Raw genomic sequence first — 18,888 nt, forward strand, 5'->3', positions numbered from 1 at the left:
TCATAGTGGTAAGGGTATTATGTCTTTGTGCATTTGTTTGTAACATGGAGAAGGAAGCGAGATAGACCCATAGTTACTTTTGAGGATCTCCATAGAATCACTTTCGGAGTTGATTTATGCATGTCAGTCCGTCTGTCCGTCCGTCTGTCCGTCCGTCTGTCCATGTATTCTTGTAAACAAAATGCAGGTCGCATTTATTATCCGATTAAAATGAAATTTTGCACAAATCATTGGTTTGGCCCAAGGACAAACCCTATTGAAATTGGAGATAATCGGTAAAAATTTAGATATATCTCCCATATATATCTTCGTCCGATTTGCCTTTTATTGTGCACCAAACGTGTAATATCAGCCCAAATAGTATGGAATTTGGCACATACAACGAAATTAGGCCTGAAAATAAGTATGCCAAATTTCATCAAAATCAGTTCAGATATAGCTATAGCTCCCATATATATTGTTCATCCGATTTGTTATTTTAGTCCTCCGCAGCCGTAATATGCACTCTGTAACAACAATATTTTTGGGAAATATATCAAATGCAGCTCAGAAATACCTTTGCTAAATTTTATCGAGATCGGTTCAGATTTGGATATAGCTCCCATATATAACTTCGTCCGATTTACCTTTTATTGTGCACCAAACGTCTAATATTTGCCCAAACGGGATGGAATTTGGCACATACAACCGAATTGAGTCTAGAAGCTAGTATGCCAATTTTGGTGAAGATCGGTTCAGATATAGATATAGCTCCCATATATATTGTTCATCCGATTTGTTGTATTTGTTACCCACAGCCATAATATGCAATCCGTAACAACGATATTCAGGGAAATATATCAAATACAGCTCAGAAATATCTTTGCCAAATGTTATCGAGATCGGTTCAGATTTGGATATAGCTCCCATATATATCAAATGGGAAATACAATTCCGAATTTAAAAGTTACAAATGCTTCGGCATATTTAGTCCTTTGAACTTTAAATTATAATTGTTATCATAGCTTGTATGATTGAATTCTCCCATAAAAAATTTTAATTGTTATGTGGAGATCTACTAAATTAGCAAAGTTTTGTAGGGTATCATAAAGTCGGCCCCGCCCGACTTTATGACTATCTTTACTGGTTAATGGTATAAGGTATATGAAATTACAAAAATAATGTATCCATCAAATGGTCCAGGAAATGTCAAATATGTGTTTCCCCAAAGTACCCATCCTTATATGAATATGACTTAGTCAAATATTTCAAATAGATCTATGCTCCATATTCATAAATCCTTTCAATAACCCTATATTTAAAGCTAAAAATATTTATGATATTTTTTTCTCTTCACAAGCATATAATCAACACATCTACTAACCGTGTTGAGTACGGTTATCCAATGAATCACTTTATTGCAATCACCACTCCATTCACTGTGGCTGATATTGTTTAATTTTAAATTCTGTATTAGAATTTTAGATATATGAACTTGTTGTATCTGTGTGCGGGTGTATGTCTGCATGTGCTTTTTCAATTTCGAAGTGCTAGTGGATTTTCATTGAAACTATTGAAATGGCTTAAATTTCAATTTTTGGAGGACCATAACTGGAATTGGTGCTTAACGTGAGAATGTGTGAATAGGTGTTATATTTTTGTTATTCTCACACACTCACACACTCAAACACACACACACCCACACATTCGCAAACACATAAATTGAAAGGGAATTTATTTTTTCGAAATATATAACAACATTTAATATTTGAAATACAAACCAAATAAATTGTTTTATATAAATTGTAACAATACACACACACACGCACATCGATAACTGGGCTATTGTGGAATTTCAGTTTTCCATAAAGTCCCGGCATTTTAACTCATCTGTGGTATATGTAAATCAACAATTTTTGTCAAGCCATTGTTAAATTGACATTCTATTAGCAAATAATTTCTCTTTTACAACAATCGGGATAGTTGGCATTGGGTGCAATGACATCACCAAATTTACAGCCCAAGGGAGGTTTTGAAACGCCGCAACTGAAAAATATCGAAATTTGTACATATGACAAAACTCGCAATAAAAATCGCATACAATAACAAACCTTAATAATTTGCCATAACCCTCCTCATTTAGACAATAGAGACGTTCACATTTGCCATTCTTTGGATGGCCCATGTCATCGGGCCACACAAGAAGATCATCATAGTAACATGCACCAGGAAAATCTATAGATTGAAAATAACAGAAATTTATATGAAATTTTAAAAATACCATTTCAAATTTTACCTGCATCGCTAAAATATCCAGAAATTTCAGCTGAGAACGTCGTGGAAATTAAGGCAAATAATAAAACAAAAATTAGAGATTTCATCTTGTTACACCGTTTATAGACAAATGCCAACTCTTGTTGCGGAAATTTTAGTTTTTTGTTCAACCTATGAGATCCCTTATCAGCAAAACTATTATGCTTTGTATTTCCTTCACTATGAAATCAAAGCGGTATTATTGTTTTGTCAATGCTTTTGCAATACCCCAACTAGGTTCAGCGAAAATTCTTATTACCAAACAATGAGCTTATTAAGGAAATTTTAAAAAACACCTACATTCATCAGGTGCGAACTTTAATACTCTCCATCACTTTGAAGGAATTGGAAAATTGTCAAAAAAAAAAACAAGTTAAAAAGCAGTAAGTTCGGTCCGGCCGAGTTTCGAATATCTTCCACAATTTGAAACGAATTTGGAAATTTCCAAAAAATTAAATCCGTTAAAAAATTCTGTTAAGATCCTAAAAATACCGAATATAGCCGTTACATTGGGGTTTATACAACGTGGACCTACATAGGCATTGTTTGTTATAAGCCATTACCATATTCAAATTCGAAACTTGAAATAAACGGTGAATAATGTAGTTAAAATCATCAAAATATCGTATATAGGGAGGTACTGTTTTACCGGAGCTGTGCGAAGACCTGGACCTGCATAGACAATTTCCTGTCACAGGCTGTAGCATCCATTACGAACTTCAAATACCACATCTCAAACAATTTCGGTGGGTATTGTACCTAAAATCGTCAAAATACACATACATACAAAAGACACTGATATATGGGGCCTATACGAAGACCTGGACCTGCACAAACAATTTTCTGTCTTAGGCTGTAGTATTAATTTCGAACTTCAAATACCAAATTTAAAACAATTCCCGTGAATAATGTCGCTAAAATCATCAAAATACCGAATATAGGGAGGTACCGTTATATGGGGGCTATATGAAAACGTGGACCTACATGGCCCATTTACGAACTTAACCTGCCTACTGGAAAAATAAACATGTGTGCAAAAACTTAGCCATCTATCTCAATTCATTCGAAAGATAGCGTTATTACAACAGACGGACAGACAGACAAACAAACAGACAGACGGACGGACGGATAAATCGACCTAGAATTATACTTTATTGGGTCTGACATGAGAATTTCGAGGAGTTACAAACGGAATGAGGAGGGTATAAAAAACGTAGAAAATGAACAATTATGAGGTATCGTATATAGGGGCTATACTAAGACAAGGACCGACATACGAGATTTTTTATAGGCTGTAGTACCTATTACGAACTTTAAATACAAAATTTAAAACAATTCTGGTAAAAATGTTGCTAAAATTATCAAAATACCGAATGTCGGAAGGTATAGTTATATGGGGGCTATACGAAGACGTGGACTTATACATACAATACGATACGAGCAAAAACTCATTATGACCTGCAATTACCAATTTTTATACAAATTCGTGGGAAATGTGACAAAAATCAACAAAATACTGAATATTGAAAGGTATCGTTATATGGGCACTAAACCATAACAGGGACCAATATATCTCATTTCATCATATCTCATTCAATTCCAACGACAGATGGGCATCGTTAAATCGACTTAGAATTTTATGCTGATTATGAATACATATACTTTATGGGGTCTACGATGAATATTTTGGGGATGTTACAAACGGAATGACAAAGTTATTATACCCTCCGTTCCAAGGTGGAGGGTATGAAAATATTTTACTGCACAGAAAGAGAAAATATAGTCCTATTTTGCAATCCTAATATTTGCGTCAGTGCGAGGCCTGGTGCGGTACCTAGGTACCTCCAACTCTTCCGAGTCCGATTGTCTTCAAATTACACACATCACAGTATTTTTATTGATCCAATGACTGTTATAGAGATAGTAGAGATCGGACTATTCCTTCGGGTAACTCCCTCACAAATGGTCAACATTTTGAATATTCAAAACGTTTATAAAATCCGAATTAGGAATCCGATCGGATGTTTGACACATCCCATTATTTCTACAAACGCAAGATTTGCTGGGAAGTTGAGATATATTGGTCCACTACTTCTGGTACCTCCCACCACAAAGAGTCACAATTTTGAATATCCAAGAAGTTCATAAAATGAAAAGTTAACATCCGATTCCATTTAGACTTGGCGAATCTCAATATTTCCATCAACACAAGCTCTGTTATAAGGTTGTTAGAGATCGGACCATTTCTGCTACTAACTATCCCACATAGGGTTCAAGGTTTAAAGAAGAAAAAAAAAAACGCTCGCAGAAAGCGAAATAAGCATCCAACTCTCTCAAATTTCACACATCGGAACATTTTTGCCAACGCAAGATCTATTGTAAAGATGATAGATATCTGCCAACCCCTTGTGGTACCTCACCCACAAAGGGTCACAATTCTCCATAATTTTATCTGTCATAACTTGCGAAACAAGTCAGCGATTCGTTACAACTTGCTATATCTAAATATATCTCTCAAAGCCAGAAACCTGAGATGAATACGGAATTTATGATTTTCCATAAATTGGATATAAATGTTCGATTTTCTTGTAATATTGCCCATACCAATATTTTTATATGTATTAGATGAAGCATGAAAATGGAATATTTCGGTCGACTATATCTGGTACCTCACGCATATTTAACATTTTCTAAAAACTATCATATTTCTATCATATTTATTTAGGTCCGATACGAAATGTACAATTCTTTCGGAACCTACTTCATAGAGTGTCAACAATTTGAACAATCATAACAGAAGTCAAAATATATTTAAATAATCGAGCACTGGCTGAGGGTATATATCTGTCGTATAAACCAACTGATATTTTTTAACTTGTTTTATATTCCTATTGACATACAGAAAACGCACCTATAATTCAGTTCTACCTTCTCCAATTCAACTATAAATTCCTCGATTCACTCCAGATATTTTAATCTACTATAATATATATTTTTAAACTGAACTGTTATCGACAAAATTAATGGTTAAACTATATTTCTAAAGTTTGCCACATTTTGATATCTGTCTTATTTTAGCCACAGCTGCTTAACGAATGAATGAAATTTGTTGTGTCAGTTGAAGATCAGCACAAAATATATGGGCCTCCCAAGTTGTTTCATATTCTAAAAACAAAACCGATTTTTGCTGACGCTAAAATTAAAAAGAAAAATAAATATTTATTTACGATGTTGCTTCTGTTTGCGGTTATAGTGTTCGGGGAATAATTTTCATAATTTATATGCCATCATAAATATCGGAAATAATATTTAGCAAAAACTAGTTTTTATTTAAATTGTTGACAGTGGATACTATTTCAAGTAAACACACAGTTTTGCACAAAATGTTTCACTTCAAAAAAAAAAAAAAAAAAAAAAATAAAAAAAATAAATATATAAATAAAACAAGTAAAAAAACATTAAGTTCGGCCGGGCCAAACTTTTAATACCCTCCACCTTAGGGTAAAGGAAACATTAGAAGAAATGTGGCAAAAACCATTAAAATGCCGAGTATCGGGAGGTACCGTTATATGTGGGCTCTACCAAATCGTGGACCTACACATGCAAGGTTCCGCCAACGGAGCTAGAACCCATTATGACCTACAAATACCAATTTTCAGGCAAATACGTGAAAGAAAGGGGCAAAAATCATCAAATTACCGAATATCGGGAGGTACCGTTATATGGGGGCTATACCAAAACGTGGACCTATAATTACAATGACTCGCCACACGAACTGGGACCCATTATGATCTACAACTACCAAATTTTCAGTGAAATTCGTGAAAAAATCAGTCAAAAATCATCAAAATACCGAATATTGGGAGCTACCGTTATATGGGGACTATACCAAAAAGTGGACCTATACATACAATGTTTCGCCACACGAACTAGGACCCATTATGACTCACAAATACCAATTTTTACACAAATCAGTGAAATGTTGCAAACACCATCAAAATACCGAATATCGGGAGGTACCGTTATATGGGGGCTATACCAAATCATGGACCCATACATGCAATGTTTCGCCACCGGAGCTGGAACTCATTATGACCAACAAATACCAATTTTTAGACAAATCCGTTAAAAACTGTGGCAAAAATAATCAAAATATCGAATATCGGGAGGTACCAATATATGAAGGATATACCAAAACGTGGACCTATACATGCTATGTTTTGCCACACATACAGGGACCCGTTATGACCTACAAATACCAATTTTCAGACAAATCCGTTAAATAATGTGGCATAAATCATCAAAATACCAAATATCGGGAGGTACCGTTATATGGGGACTATACCAGAACGTGGACCGATATATCTTATTTTCAATACCAACCATCCTAGACACAATACCAATTGCTCTGCTAAATTTTGGCGCTCTATGTCAAATAATGTGGGCTGTATCGTGATTTCAACAGACAGACAGACGGACAGACAGACAGACAGACGGACATCGTTAAATCGACTTAGAATTTTATGCTGATTATGAATATATATACTTTATGGGGTCTACGACGAATATTTAAGGATGTTACAAACGGAATGACAAAGTTAATATACCCTCCTTTACAAGGTGGAGGGTATAAAAATAAATTAAATAAAAAAATTAAAAAAATAATGTATATAAATGAAACCAGTAAGGAAAGGACAAAAGTCGAGTATAGGATACACTACACCACTATATTTGAAGCGATGTTCACCAAAAATTTTAAGTACTTGCTTCTGGACTGAATTCTGCAGGAAGTGCCAAAATTCTGTCCATATGGGTTGATAATAGCTATTTGGTGCACAAAAAAACCTGAAATTAAATAAAGATATATATGGGAGCTATATCAAAACTGAACCGATCTTTAAATAAGTAAAAACATTAAGTTCGGCCGGGTCTAACTTTTAACGCCCTCCACCATTAAAGAATTTTTTTTTATAAAAGTGTTCCACTATAAACTATAAATACAAGTAAAACTATTTGGATAATGTTGTTAAAGTGGATCAGGCCGTTATATGGGGGCCATACCAAAACGGTATCCTCTATAGAAAATTTAATACTTTAAGGATTGTCATGTACCAAATCTTCTTAAATACCAAATTTGAAACAATTTCGTCGGTAATGTGCGCTATAGGGAAACGGGGAACTAAATACTCAATGTTCTGCCACCGGAACTTGAACCCATCATGAACTACAAATACCAATTTTTATACAAATTCGTGAAAAAATGTAATAAAAATCATTAAACTGCCGAATAGCGGGACGTACAGGATTGCCCATATTCAACGGACCCAATGACTCGTTGGGCCCATTCCAATCGACGAGGCTTGTCCGCAGGCGACATTCTTTGCGTCAATTGAATTTTGTACGGGAACAAATGCAAATCAATGCGAATAATCCGTTGTAAAGTGGACCGAGCCATGCCCAACTGCTGAGAACGGCGTTTTTGGGATGTTCTTGGGGACCTCTCAACACTGGCTCGTACGGCAGCGATATTCTCGGCCGATCACCTTGGTCGACTTTTATATGGCCTCTTCGGATTAGAAGGAGCCTTACCTTTCGAAAATTTTTCGTATAATATCTTAGAAAGCACACTTCTCACATTGTTTAACGTTTTAAAAGCACGTTGAGTTTTCACAATTGACTTCTTCTGTTGAATGTAAATTTCAACTATTTCGCGTGGCGTATATTGGTTCATGGTAAAGATCTGCTTGGACTGACGCTTCAAACGCGGTATGTCATTAAGCGATGTGACATATCTGTCAAAAGTTATGGCGTTGCCAGATGGGTCCGTCGAATATGGGCAACCCTGTACTGTTATATGGGGGCTATACCAAAACATGGACCTATACATCAATGTTTCGCCACAGAAGTTAGAACCAATTATGAACTACAAAGGCAAATTTTTAAAAGAATCCGTAAAAAAATGTGGCAAAAATCATCAAAATGCCGAATATCGGGAGCTATACAAAAACGTTGACCCATATATACTATGTTTCACCACTGGATCGAAAATCTATTGACACATACAAATACCAATTTTAGACAAATCCGTGAAAAAATGTGGCATCAAAGCTTCAAAACACCGAATATCGGAAGGTACCGTCATATGGGGGCTATAACAAAACGTTGACCCATATATACTATGATTCGCCACCGGGCCTAGAACCCATTACAAACTACAAATATTAATTTTTATACAAATCCTTGAAAAGATGTCGCAAAAATCATCGAAATGCCGAATATCGGGAGGTACCGTTTTATGGGGACTATATCAAAACATGGACCGATATATCTCATTTTCAATAGCAAATATCATTGTTGTGGAGTGCATATTACGCATGTCCCTCACATCGGATGAAACATATACCTGGGAGCTATAGCTATATCTAGACCGATTTTCAAATTTGAAGTACTCGATAAAATTTGACCGATGTATTTTTGAGCTCCATAAGTTATGTGGTACCAAATATCATTTTTTGGATTGCATATTACGCATGTGAGGGACTTAATCGGATGAAACTTATTTATAGGAGCTATAGATATATCTGAACCAATTTTCACCAAATTTGAAGAATTCATTTCTAGGATAAATTCCGTCGGAAGTGCCAAAATTCAGTCCATTTGTGCTTTGGTGCGCAAAAAATCTGAAATCAGATAAGATATATGGGAGCTATATTCAAATCTGAACCGATCTTGACAAAATTTTACACACCTTTTTCTGAGCTGTGTCTAATATCTGCTACCAAAGATAACTGTTGTGGAATGCATATTACGTATGTGAGGGACCTTAAACACCAAATCGGATGGGAGCTATAGCTATATCTGAACCGATTTTCACCAAATTTGAAGTATTTATTTCTAGCATGAATTCAGTTGGATGTAGCAAAATTCAGGTCATTTGAACTGATATTAGCCAATTGATGCACAATTAACCCGAAATCAATTGAAGATATATGGGAACTATAACCTAATGTGATAAAAATTGGGCATAGGTATATCATAATCTGTGCCGATCTCGATAAAATTTGACAGGTGTATTTTGAGCTCCATAAGTTATGTGGTACCAAATATCATTTTTTGGAGTGCATATTACGCATGTGAGGGACTTAATCGGATGAAACTTATTTATAGGAGCTATAGATATATCTGAACCAATTTTCACCAAATTTGAAGAATTTATTTCTAGGATGAATTCCGTCGGAAGTACCAAAATTCAGTCCATTTGTGCTTTGGTGCACAAAAGACCTGAAATGGGATAAAGATATATATGGGAGCTATATCCAAATCTGAACTGATCTTTGCAAAATTTTTAAAACCTATCTCTGAGCTGTATCTGATATCTGCTACCAAAGATTACAGTTGTGGAGTGCATATTACGTATGTGAGGGACTTAAAATCCCAAATCGAATGAAACATATATATGGGAGCTATATCTGAACCGATTTTTACCAAATTTGAAGTATTTATTTCTAGCATGAATTCAGTTGGATGTACATAAATTCAGGTCATTTGAACTGATATTAGTCAATTGGTGCACAATTAAACCGAAATCGGTTGAAGATATACATGGGAGTTATATCTAAATTTGAAGCGATTCCCACCAATTTCAATAGGGTTAGTCCTTGTGTCAAACAAATTGTGTTTGCAATGATAATGTCGAATAATAAATGCGACCTGCGTTTTGTTTACAAAAAAACATGAACAGACGGACGGACAGAGAGATGTATGTAGATCCTCAAAAGTAATTATCTGTCTATCTCGCTTTCTACCCTTACCACCATGTGGTGTAGGCTATAAAAATGACAACTTGAGAGGTTTTACTGTACTTGTTTTACTACTTTAAACACATTCCGTCACATTTTGACACATCTCAATCGAACCCCCTCTTTGGGAGTATTGAACCTTTTTGTGAAGGTCGTATCAGTTATACCACTGATGATGAGTACTTCAATTGGTGGATCACCGTCATATAAAAATCAATTGCCCATGTTTGGCTAGTCTACTGTAGAATTGCTTATTGAGAGGCCAAGATGAAATTCTTATCGCTCGTTTTGCTGTTTTGTTTGCTTGGCGTTGTTGGCACCTTTGCCAAGAGTTTGGAATCGTTCTATGGCACGGCAGGTAATAAAATCGGAATTTGAATTTTTAATTCGAAAATATTTTTTTTAATTATGTAAAAGGTGATTTGAAAAAAAAGTACAATAAAATTAGATCAAATTAAGAATTACAGGTTGATCCCTTGACTTTATAACATGTCAGAACACGACTAAATTCCAATTATTCAGAGAAGAAGCAACGACCTCAGTTTCGAAGAAAACTCATGTTTAATTCAATTATAATTTTTTATTATTTTTTAGAGCATCCCGGCAAATGTGTCTATGAAGATTTAATTATTTCGCCCGGCGAAACGGCCAAGCCAAAGGGGAAATGCCAACGATTTTCGTGTGGGGAGAAGCTGGTGGGTCACATTGAAAGGTATGTCCGAATTTCATAATTATTATTTAAATTATTAATTATTAAATTGTTTTATTTTTTATAGTTGCGATTACAGATACATTATTCTAGAGCCACCATGTTGGTGGGGTGATATAGAAAATCCTGATTTGGATTATCCCAATTGTTGTATGAGAAAAATTATTTGCCCAGAGACTGATGATACGACCGATGTGTATTTCTGAAATAATTTTAGTTTAAATTTAATAAATGCTGTGATAAATGAAGGTAATATAGTTTGGTCCTGCTCCGGATACTGTGCAAGAGTGATTTCTGCAAATAAGTGTCCAAGTTTTTTGAGAAAACGTGTTTGAAACGTTAGATTGGCATATACTACAAAAAAAAAAAAAAACAATAAAGAAAGTCTTAAAGTCGGGCGGGGCCGACTTTATGATACCCTACACCACTTTGCTAATTTAGTAGAGCTCCATATAACAATTAAAAGATTTTATGGGAGAATTCCATCATACACGCTATGATTACAATTTTAATTTAAAGTTCAAAGGACTAAATATGCCGAAGCATTTGTATCTTTTTAATTCGGACTTGTATTGCCGATTTGGTGCAAAACTAATTTGAAATCAGATAAAGATATATATATATAGCTCCCATATATATCCAAATCTGAACCGATCTCAATAAAATGTATCAAAGGTGTTTCTGAGCTGTTTCTGATATATTTCCCCAAATATTGTTGTTACAGAGTGCATATTACGGCTGCGGAGGACAAAAATAACAAATCGGATGAACAATATATATAGGAGCTATAGCTATATCTGAACCGATTTCGATCAAATTTGGCATACTTATTTTCAGGTCTAATCTGATCGTACGTGCAAAATTCCATACTATTCGGACTGATATTACACGTCTGGTGCACAATAAAAAGCAAATCGGACGAAGATATATATGGGAGCTATATCTAAATTTTGACCGATTATCTCCAATTTCAATAGGGTTCGTCCTTGGGCCAAATAAATGATTTGTGCAAAATTTCATCTGGATAGGGCAATAAATGCAAACTGTACTTTGTTTACAAAAATACATGGACAGACAGACGGACGGACATGCAAAATGTCGGAAATAGCATCAAATTTTAGAACAAGTTTAGGTTTGTTCGAATTGGTTACCTTTGGTACGAATTGTGGCCTTCAAATGGCCAATGAAACCATCACACGCTGCCCGAATGTTGCTCTGCGGCATTTTTGCTCATTCACGGCGAAGCGCTTGCTGGAGGTTATCGACATTTTGGTATTTTTTAGTGCCAACCATGCTTTCCAAAATACTCCATACACAATAGTCCAACGGATTGGTATCCGGAGATTTTGGTGGCCATTGTGCGCGGGAAATGAACCGCGGAATCTCATTTTGTAACCATTCGTGGATGGCGCGTGCTGAGTGCGATGGTGCTGAGTCCTGTAGGACTGTCCAAGGCAAAAATGTTTACGTGCCCAAGTCTTTAATACACCCTCCAGAAAATTTTCGTGATAACATTCGGCATTTATTCTGATGCCACGGTTGATTAATACGAGCGGAAAGCGACCATCGACTGTTATGGCGACTCAAACACTATCACCATGGCCGGCGCTTGAGTTCTGGTGGCCAACCGAAGGGGCACATTTACAGCTGACCTCTTTGGCATGTAAACACGATAATTTTGTTTGTTTACAAACTGCTGGACAAAGAACATTTTCTAATCGGAGAAAACCAAATTCGGCAGTTCACCACTTTCGGCCAAGCGCAACAACTCTTTAGCTCTTTTGAGTCTATTTTCTTTCTGTTGCGGTGTAAGTTCTTGCACTTTTTGGAATTTCAATGGCTTTACCCCGAGCTTATTTTTCAACATTTGAGATATGTTCAGCTCATGAGCCATTTTTCGTCCACTACGACGCGGGTTCCGATTAAGTCGCTTCTTCACTTTTCGAACCATTTGTTGGTGATATTGCTGTTTTCTTCCGTCCACTTCCTTTGATGCTGGGCTACGCTACCTGTATCACGGTAACGTGCAATGGTACGAGACACAAAGGATTCATTCACATTTAAATGCTGAAGTGCTCTAACGATAGCCACTTGAGGTTTTCCAGACAAATATAATGAAATCACACTATCACTCTGGAATTCCATCACGAATAACTTTTTTCTGAAAAAATCTCACCAAAATGCTTTTGTACGCTTGTAAACAATATAATCAGCTTTCGCTGGAATAATTTTAACAGCTGTCGGTCGAGTGGCTTAAAAATGACAGCAGTCTGAAGTTGGTTGCAGTTTTTTCACCTCACCCTGTATTTATACCCTACTCCACATAGAGATCACGGTATTATGTCTTTATGTATATATGACAATATTTGTTTGGCCCAAGGACGAACCCTATTGAAATTGGTGAGAATCGGTTCAAATTTGGATATATCTCCCACATATATCTTCAACCGATTTCGGGTTAATTGTGCACCAAAGTCCAAATGAGCTGAATTTTGGCACATCCGACCAAATATAGTCTAGAAGCAAGTACATTAAAATTTGGTGAAAATCGGTTCAGATATAACTATAGCTTCCATATATATGATTCATCGGATTTGGATCGGAGTTTAAATCCCTCACATGCGTAATATGCACCCCAGAAGAATGATATTTGGTACCAGATAACTTATGGAGCTCAAAAATACATATATAAAATTTTATCGATATACCATATATATCTTTATCCGACATCAGATTTATTGCTCACAAAATGACAAATTTCCACCTAAAGGGATTGAATTTTTGCCATTCCGATTGAATTCATCGTAGATACAAGTATTTCAAATCTGGAGAAATTAGGTTCCGATATAACTTTAGCTCCCATATATATGTTACATCCGATTTGGTGTTTAAATTCCTTACATGCGAATATTCACTCTACACCAATAATATTTGAAACAAAATATCCGAAATGGCTTAGAAATTAGTGTTTACAATTTTGTCAAGATCGGTTCAGATTTGGGTATAGCTCCCATACATGTCTGTATCCGATTTTAGGTTGTTTCTGTACCAAAAGGATGATATCAGCTCAAATTGAATGAGTTTTGATTAATAATTCGAATTCAAAAACAATCATATTTGGTATGTATTAATTCCGCATCAAAGCGTTTGTGTGTTATATGTAGCTGTATTATATACGCAAAGTAGCGTAGGGTGCCACAAAGTCGGCCCAGCTCGACTTAGACTTTTCTGGTTATACCCTCAGCCATATGGTATATAGAGGGTATATATCATCAAAGGTGTCTCGTCGAAATAAGGGTTTTAGACCCTAGGACTCTTTTCGGCGAATCCATTTCAAGATATTTAGCGTCGATCTAGCGATGTCCGGCCGCCTGTTTATCTGTCTGTCTGGCTGGTGCGTGTCATTAATCTCTAAGGGAGTAACCGATTGGGTCCAAACTTGGTACATCGTAATATTATTATCAAACTTAAATCGAATTCAGAGATGGGCAATGTCGGTCCACTCCTTCTGGTACCTCCCGCACAAAAATTCGAAATTCTAAAAAAACGTTGTACTGGATAAAAAGTGAAAAGATAATCCGATTTTGTTTCAACGTTGCAACTCCTAATATTGGACAATAATGGTCCACTCCATCAAGTACCAAGGTCAACATTTTTAATATCCCTGAAGCTCATAAAACGCGGAATTACCATCCTATTCCATTCAGACTTCGTACATCTCGAAATTTTTATACACATAAGATCTGTTATATAGATGGTGGAGATCGGACCATTCCTTCTGGTATCTCCCACACATAGAGTCGAAGTTTTGAATAACCGAAACTATTATAAATCGGAAATAAGCCTCCGGTTCTCTTCCCATTGCACACATCACAATATTTTTTTTAACCCAAAGTCTGGCTAGAAGATGGCATATATCGGTTCACTCCTTCTGGAACCTCCCTCACAAAGGGTCAAAATTTTGAATACAATGAAGCTCATAAAACGCAAAATTAAAATCCGATTCCATTCGGACTAGGCACATCTCAACAGTTCTATCAACCCAAGATATGTTATAAAGATGCTAGAGATCGGAACATTCCTTCTGGCACCTCCCCACAAAGGATCAGCATTTTGTGGGATTTACCAAAAGGAGTGGACCGATATATCCCATTTTCCCACCTTGGAATACCCAATATTGAGAACACCATTGTGTGGGGGTCATTCGATATCCTTCCTATCTTAATTCGTTTTGACTCCAGCGTGATTACAACAGACGGAAGGAAGGGACAAATCGTCTTAGAATTTTACTTTATATATATATATATATATATATATATACTTTGTTGGGTCTAAAACTATTGTTTCGATGAGTTACAAACGGAATGACGAACTTTATATACCCTGGTGGAGGGTATACAAATGTTACTGCTTGCTGAAACGAAAAATGAATTGAACGATTTGAAATTAATTATACAGCATTAACATTTTTATCAGTTATTCGTTTCTGCACTTTCTCAGCGAATTGGTTCTTCTAGAGCGAACTATGCTATGTTCAAAAATTATGACAACAAAATATTTTTCTAGATTCCGAATTTTCGGTCAAAAATTTAATGTTTTTTTGTAGACATCTGTTCTTTTTTAAATTCTTATTAAATTTGTCTATTTCTTTTTTGGTGTAGTTTTTGTTGTCATTCTATCTATGATTCTTAGACGCAGCGACCTTTTTATGAAGAGATTAATACAAGTTTATCATAACGTGTTCTTTGAAATAAACTTTCGAAATAAAAAACAAGACGAACATTTGCTGATAACACTTCTTGGACTATAAAATGCATGGCTTAAAAATATATAAAACGACTTGTGCTCTCTTAAGATTTGTCAGTTTCAAATGTTCTCCGCCATCGTTTGACTGCATTAAAATGAAAGTTTTAGTTATCGCTTTAGTGCTTGCCTTCTGTACCATGGCATTTTCATATGAAATGTCAGGATTTTTCAAAGAAGATGGTAAGGATAAGGGAAAAGAAATTTACTTTATTTACTTAAAAATTAATTTGCTTTCAGCCCATCCTGGCAAGTGTGTCTACAAGGATTTGATCTTATCGGCCGGTGAAGAGGGATATCCCAAGAGTGAATGCGTTCGCCTTTTGTGTGGTGACAATAGTTTTGGCACAATTCAGGGGTAAGTTCTGTGAGAATATTTTAGAAAAACTGGAATTTTCCCGAGGGATTATTATTTTTATGTGATATTATCAAATACTGCATTGATAACACTTTTTATACCCTTCACCCCATAGTGGTGAGGGTATTATGTCTTTTTGCATTTGCTTGTAACATGGAGAAGGGAGGCGAGATAGCCCCATATTTACTTTTGAGGATTTTCATAGATTCACTTTCTGAGTTGATTTATGAATGTCAGTCCATTCATCTGTCCATGTACTTTTGTGAACAAAATGCAGATCGCATTTATTATTCGATTGAGATGAAATTTTTTCAGACAATATTTGTTTGGCCAGAGAAGATCTCTCTTGAAATTGGTTTCTATATATATATATATCTTCAACCGATTTCGGGTTAATTGTGCACCAAATGGCCAATATTAGCCCAAATGAGCTGAATCTTGGCAATTCCGACTGAATTAATAACAGAAACTAGTACTTCAACTTTGGTGAAAATCGGTGTAGATATAGCTGTAGCTCCCATATAAATGTTTCATTTTATTTGCGGTTGTAAGTCCCTCACATGCGTATTATGCACTCCACAAGAAAGATAGTTGGTACCAAATAGCTCAGAAATGAGTGCCTAAAACTTTGTCAAGATCGGTCCAAATTTGGATATAGCTCCCATACATATCTGTATCCGATTTCAGGTTTTTTGTGCACAAAATGGCTAATATTAGCCAAAATGGTAATTCCGACTCAATTTATCCTAGAAGCGCGAGTGCTTCAAATTTTGGTGAAAATCGGTTCCACATATATGTTTCAACCGATTTGGAGTTTTAAGTACCTCGCAAGCGTAATATGCACTCCATAACAAGAATCTTTGGTACCAAATATTAGATACAGCTCGGAAATAAGTGTTATAAATTTTGTTAAGATCAGTTCAGATTTCAGGTTTTTTTGTGCACTAAATGGCTTATATTAACCCAAATGAACTAAATCTTGCCAATTCCGACTAAATTCATACTAGAGACAAGTACTTCAAATTTGGTGAAATCGGTTCAGCCATAGCTATAGCTCATCCGATTTGGGTTTTTTGTCCCTTACATGCATTATATGAACTCCACAACAATAATTTTTAGTACCCCATATCACATACAGCTCAAAAATAAGTGCTTGAATTTTTTCAAGATTGATTCAGATTTTGATTTAGCACCCATATATATCTTCAACCGATTTAATGTTTTTTTGTGCACCAAATGTCTAATATCAGCCAAAATGGACTGAATTTAGGCAATTCCGAATTAATTCAGCCTTAAAGCAAGTGCTTTAAATTTGGTGAAAATCGGTTTAGATATTTAAGTACAGCAATGATATTTGATATCAGGATCAGATACTGGTCGAAAATACCTTTGCCAAATTTTATGGAGATTGGTTCAGATTTTTATATAGCTTCAAACCGATTTTACGGTTATTGCTCACCATTTATGTAATATCAGCCCAAATTGAATATATTTTGTTTCATTTTCAACCGAATTAGTTTGTTCCAATAAATATTTTTTAATATAATTCTTAGAAGTACTAAAGCCACCATCAAAATTTTTTTCAAAATAGATCCTGAGTTGGATATAGTTTTCAAATTGTGACTACTCTAAAGCCATGATGCGTATCCAAAGTATGTTCATAGCTGGTATGATCTACTTCAAATAAATTCCCAATATAAACTTTTTTTTGTTACATTAGTAGAGCTAATGTAAATACTCATAGTGGTGTAGGGTATCATATAGTCGGCCCCGCCTAACTTGTGACTTCTTCCTACTGGTTTTTGATTTATTGATTTGATGAATATTTTTTTCATTTTGTATTTTCAGTTGCGGTACTCAAGCGGCTGCCCCTCCATGTAAATTGGGTGACTATGTGAATCGCGATGGCAAATATCCCGAATGTTGTAAACGCCACGTTGTATGCCCCTAATTTTGTAAACTGTCGATTGTAGATAATAAACAATAAGGAAAATGTAAATATGTGTATGTATTTCGACCACAATCCAAACCCTCTATGGAATATGTTTAAAAGAAATGGGCCAATTGTCCATTTCGTATCATAAACAAATAAATATGATATAAATATTGCGACGTGCCAGGTTTGGACTATATTGGTTGCTATCTTCACTTTATATGAGATAATTTTTGGAAAATGTTAAAATGTGCGTAAGTTACCACATATATCGGACCGAAGTATTCCATTTCGATAGTTCATCTAAGGCAGATACAATAATTGGCAAAATTACAAGAATATCGAATGTTTTTATTCAATTTTTTGAGAAATCATAAATTTCATATTCATCTCAGGTTTCTGGTTGTGGTGAGGTACCAGAAGTGGTTGACTCCAAGGGGTTGAAATTTGAAGAGATTTGGATGTTTATTTCGTTTCTTTTTCAAAATCTTGAACCCTATGTGGGGGAGGTAACACAAGAAAAGGTCCGATCTCTACCATCTTTGTAACAGAGCTTGTGTTGATGAAAATAGAGTGATGTTCCAAGTCTGAATGCAACCGGATGTTATTCAAAACATAGACCCGTTGTGGGGGAGGTACTAAAAGCAGTTGGTCGATATATTCCATCTTCCCATCAGACCTGTGGTTAATAAAAATATTGTGCTCTGGACTCTTACATCAATTTGTGGGGAACGTACTTGATGGAGTGGAACGATATTGCTAGATCGACTCCAAATGTCCTGAAATATATTTGGTCCAAAGATACCTAGAGTCTTAAACCGTTATTTTGAGTAGGCACGTTTTTGCTGTATCAAATGATATATACCCTCTAAAACCATATGGCTGAGTGTATAAAATTGTTTATTTTTTTTTTAAATGAATATGTATATGTATGTAAATATCATTTGATTCATATCATTTGATACGGCCAAAACGTGCCTTTTCGAAATAAAGG

At 35.4% G+C, this 18,888-nt stretch overlaps 2 protein-coding genes across 2 annotated transcripts; one reads left to right on the plus strand and one right to left on the minus strand.

Moving 5' to 3' along the window:
* Window positions 1-1,387: 1,387 nt before the first annotated feature.
* Window positions 1,388-2,413, minus strand: LOC131801248 (uncharacterized). The gene is made up of 3 exons (XM_059119702.1): window positions 2,276-2,413; window positions 2,091-2,214; window positions 1,388-2,025 (listed from the first exon to the last, which is right to left on the minus strand). Exons 1-3 carry the CDS (start codon window positions 2,358-2,360, stop codon window positions 1,926-1,928), a joined length of 309 nt encoding a protein of 102 aa, XP_058975685.1. The 5' UTR covers window positions 2,361-2,413; the 3' UTR covers window positions 1,388-1,925.
* A 7,883-nt stretch (window positions 2,414-10,296) lies between these two features.
* Window positions 10,297-17,960, plus strand: LOC101896090 (uncharacterized). The gene is made up of 6 exons (XM_059124137.1): window positions 10,297-10,449; window positions 10,686-10,803; window positions 10,868-10,998; window positions 15,598-15,786; window positions 15,844-15,961; window positions 17,810-17,960. The coding sequence occupies exons 1-6, from the start codon at window positions 10,359-10,361 to the stop codon at window positions 17,910-17,912; spliced, it is 750 nt and encodes a 249-aa protein (XP_058980120.1). The 5' UTR covers window positions 10,297-10,358; the 3' UTR covers window positions 17,913-17,960.
* The last annotated feature ends 928 nt before the right edge of the window (window positions 17,961-18,888 follow it).

The sequence above is a fragment of the Musca domestica genome, unplaced genomic scaffold, assembly GCF_030504385.1.
Source record: "Musca domestica strain aabys unplaced genomic scaffold, Musca_domestica.polishedcontigs.V.1.1 1, whole genome shotgun sequence".
Lineage (NCBI taxonomy): Eukaryota > Metazoa > Arthropoda > Insecta > Diptera > Muscidae > Musca > Musca domestica.

What these genes read in the sequence shown, in the direction of transcription:
- LOC131801248 (XM_059119702.1), bottom strand. Translation starts at nt 2,360, where the DNA reads ATGAAATCTCTAATTTTTGTTTTATTATTTGCCTTAATTTCCACGACG. An exon ending in TGGATATTTTAGCGATGCAG is followed by an intron (nt 2,215 to 2,275) that starts GTAAAATTTGAA and finishes TTCAATCTATAG; the next exon opens with ATTTTCCTGGTGCATGTTAC. An exon ending in GGTTATGGCAAATTATTAAG is followed by an intron (nt 2,026 to 2,090) that starts GTTTGTTATTGT and finishes GATATTTTTCAG; the next exon opens with TTGCGGCGTTTCAAAACCTC.
- LOC101896090 (XM_059124137.1), top strand. Translation starts at nt 10,359, where the DNA reads ATGAAATTCTTATCGCTCGTTTTGCTGTTTTGTTTGCTTGGCGTTGTT. An exon ending in CTGGTGGGTCACATTGAAAG is followed by an intron (nt 10,804 to 10,867) that starts GTATGTCCGAAT and finishes TATTTTTTATAG; the next exon opens with TTGCGATTACAGATACATTA. An exon ending in AGGATTTTTCAAAGAAGATG is followed by an intron (nt 15,787 to 15,843) that starts GTAAGGATAAGG and finishes ATTTGCTTTCAG; the next exon opens with CCCATCCTGGCAAGTGTGTC.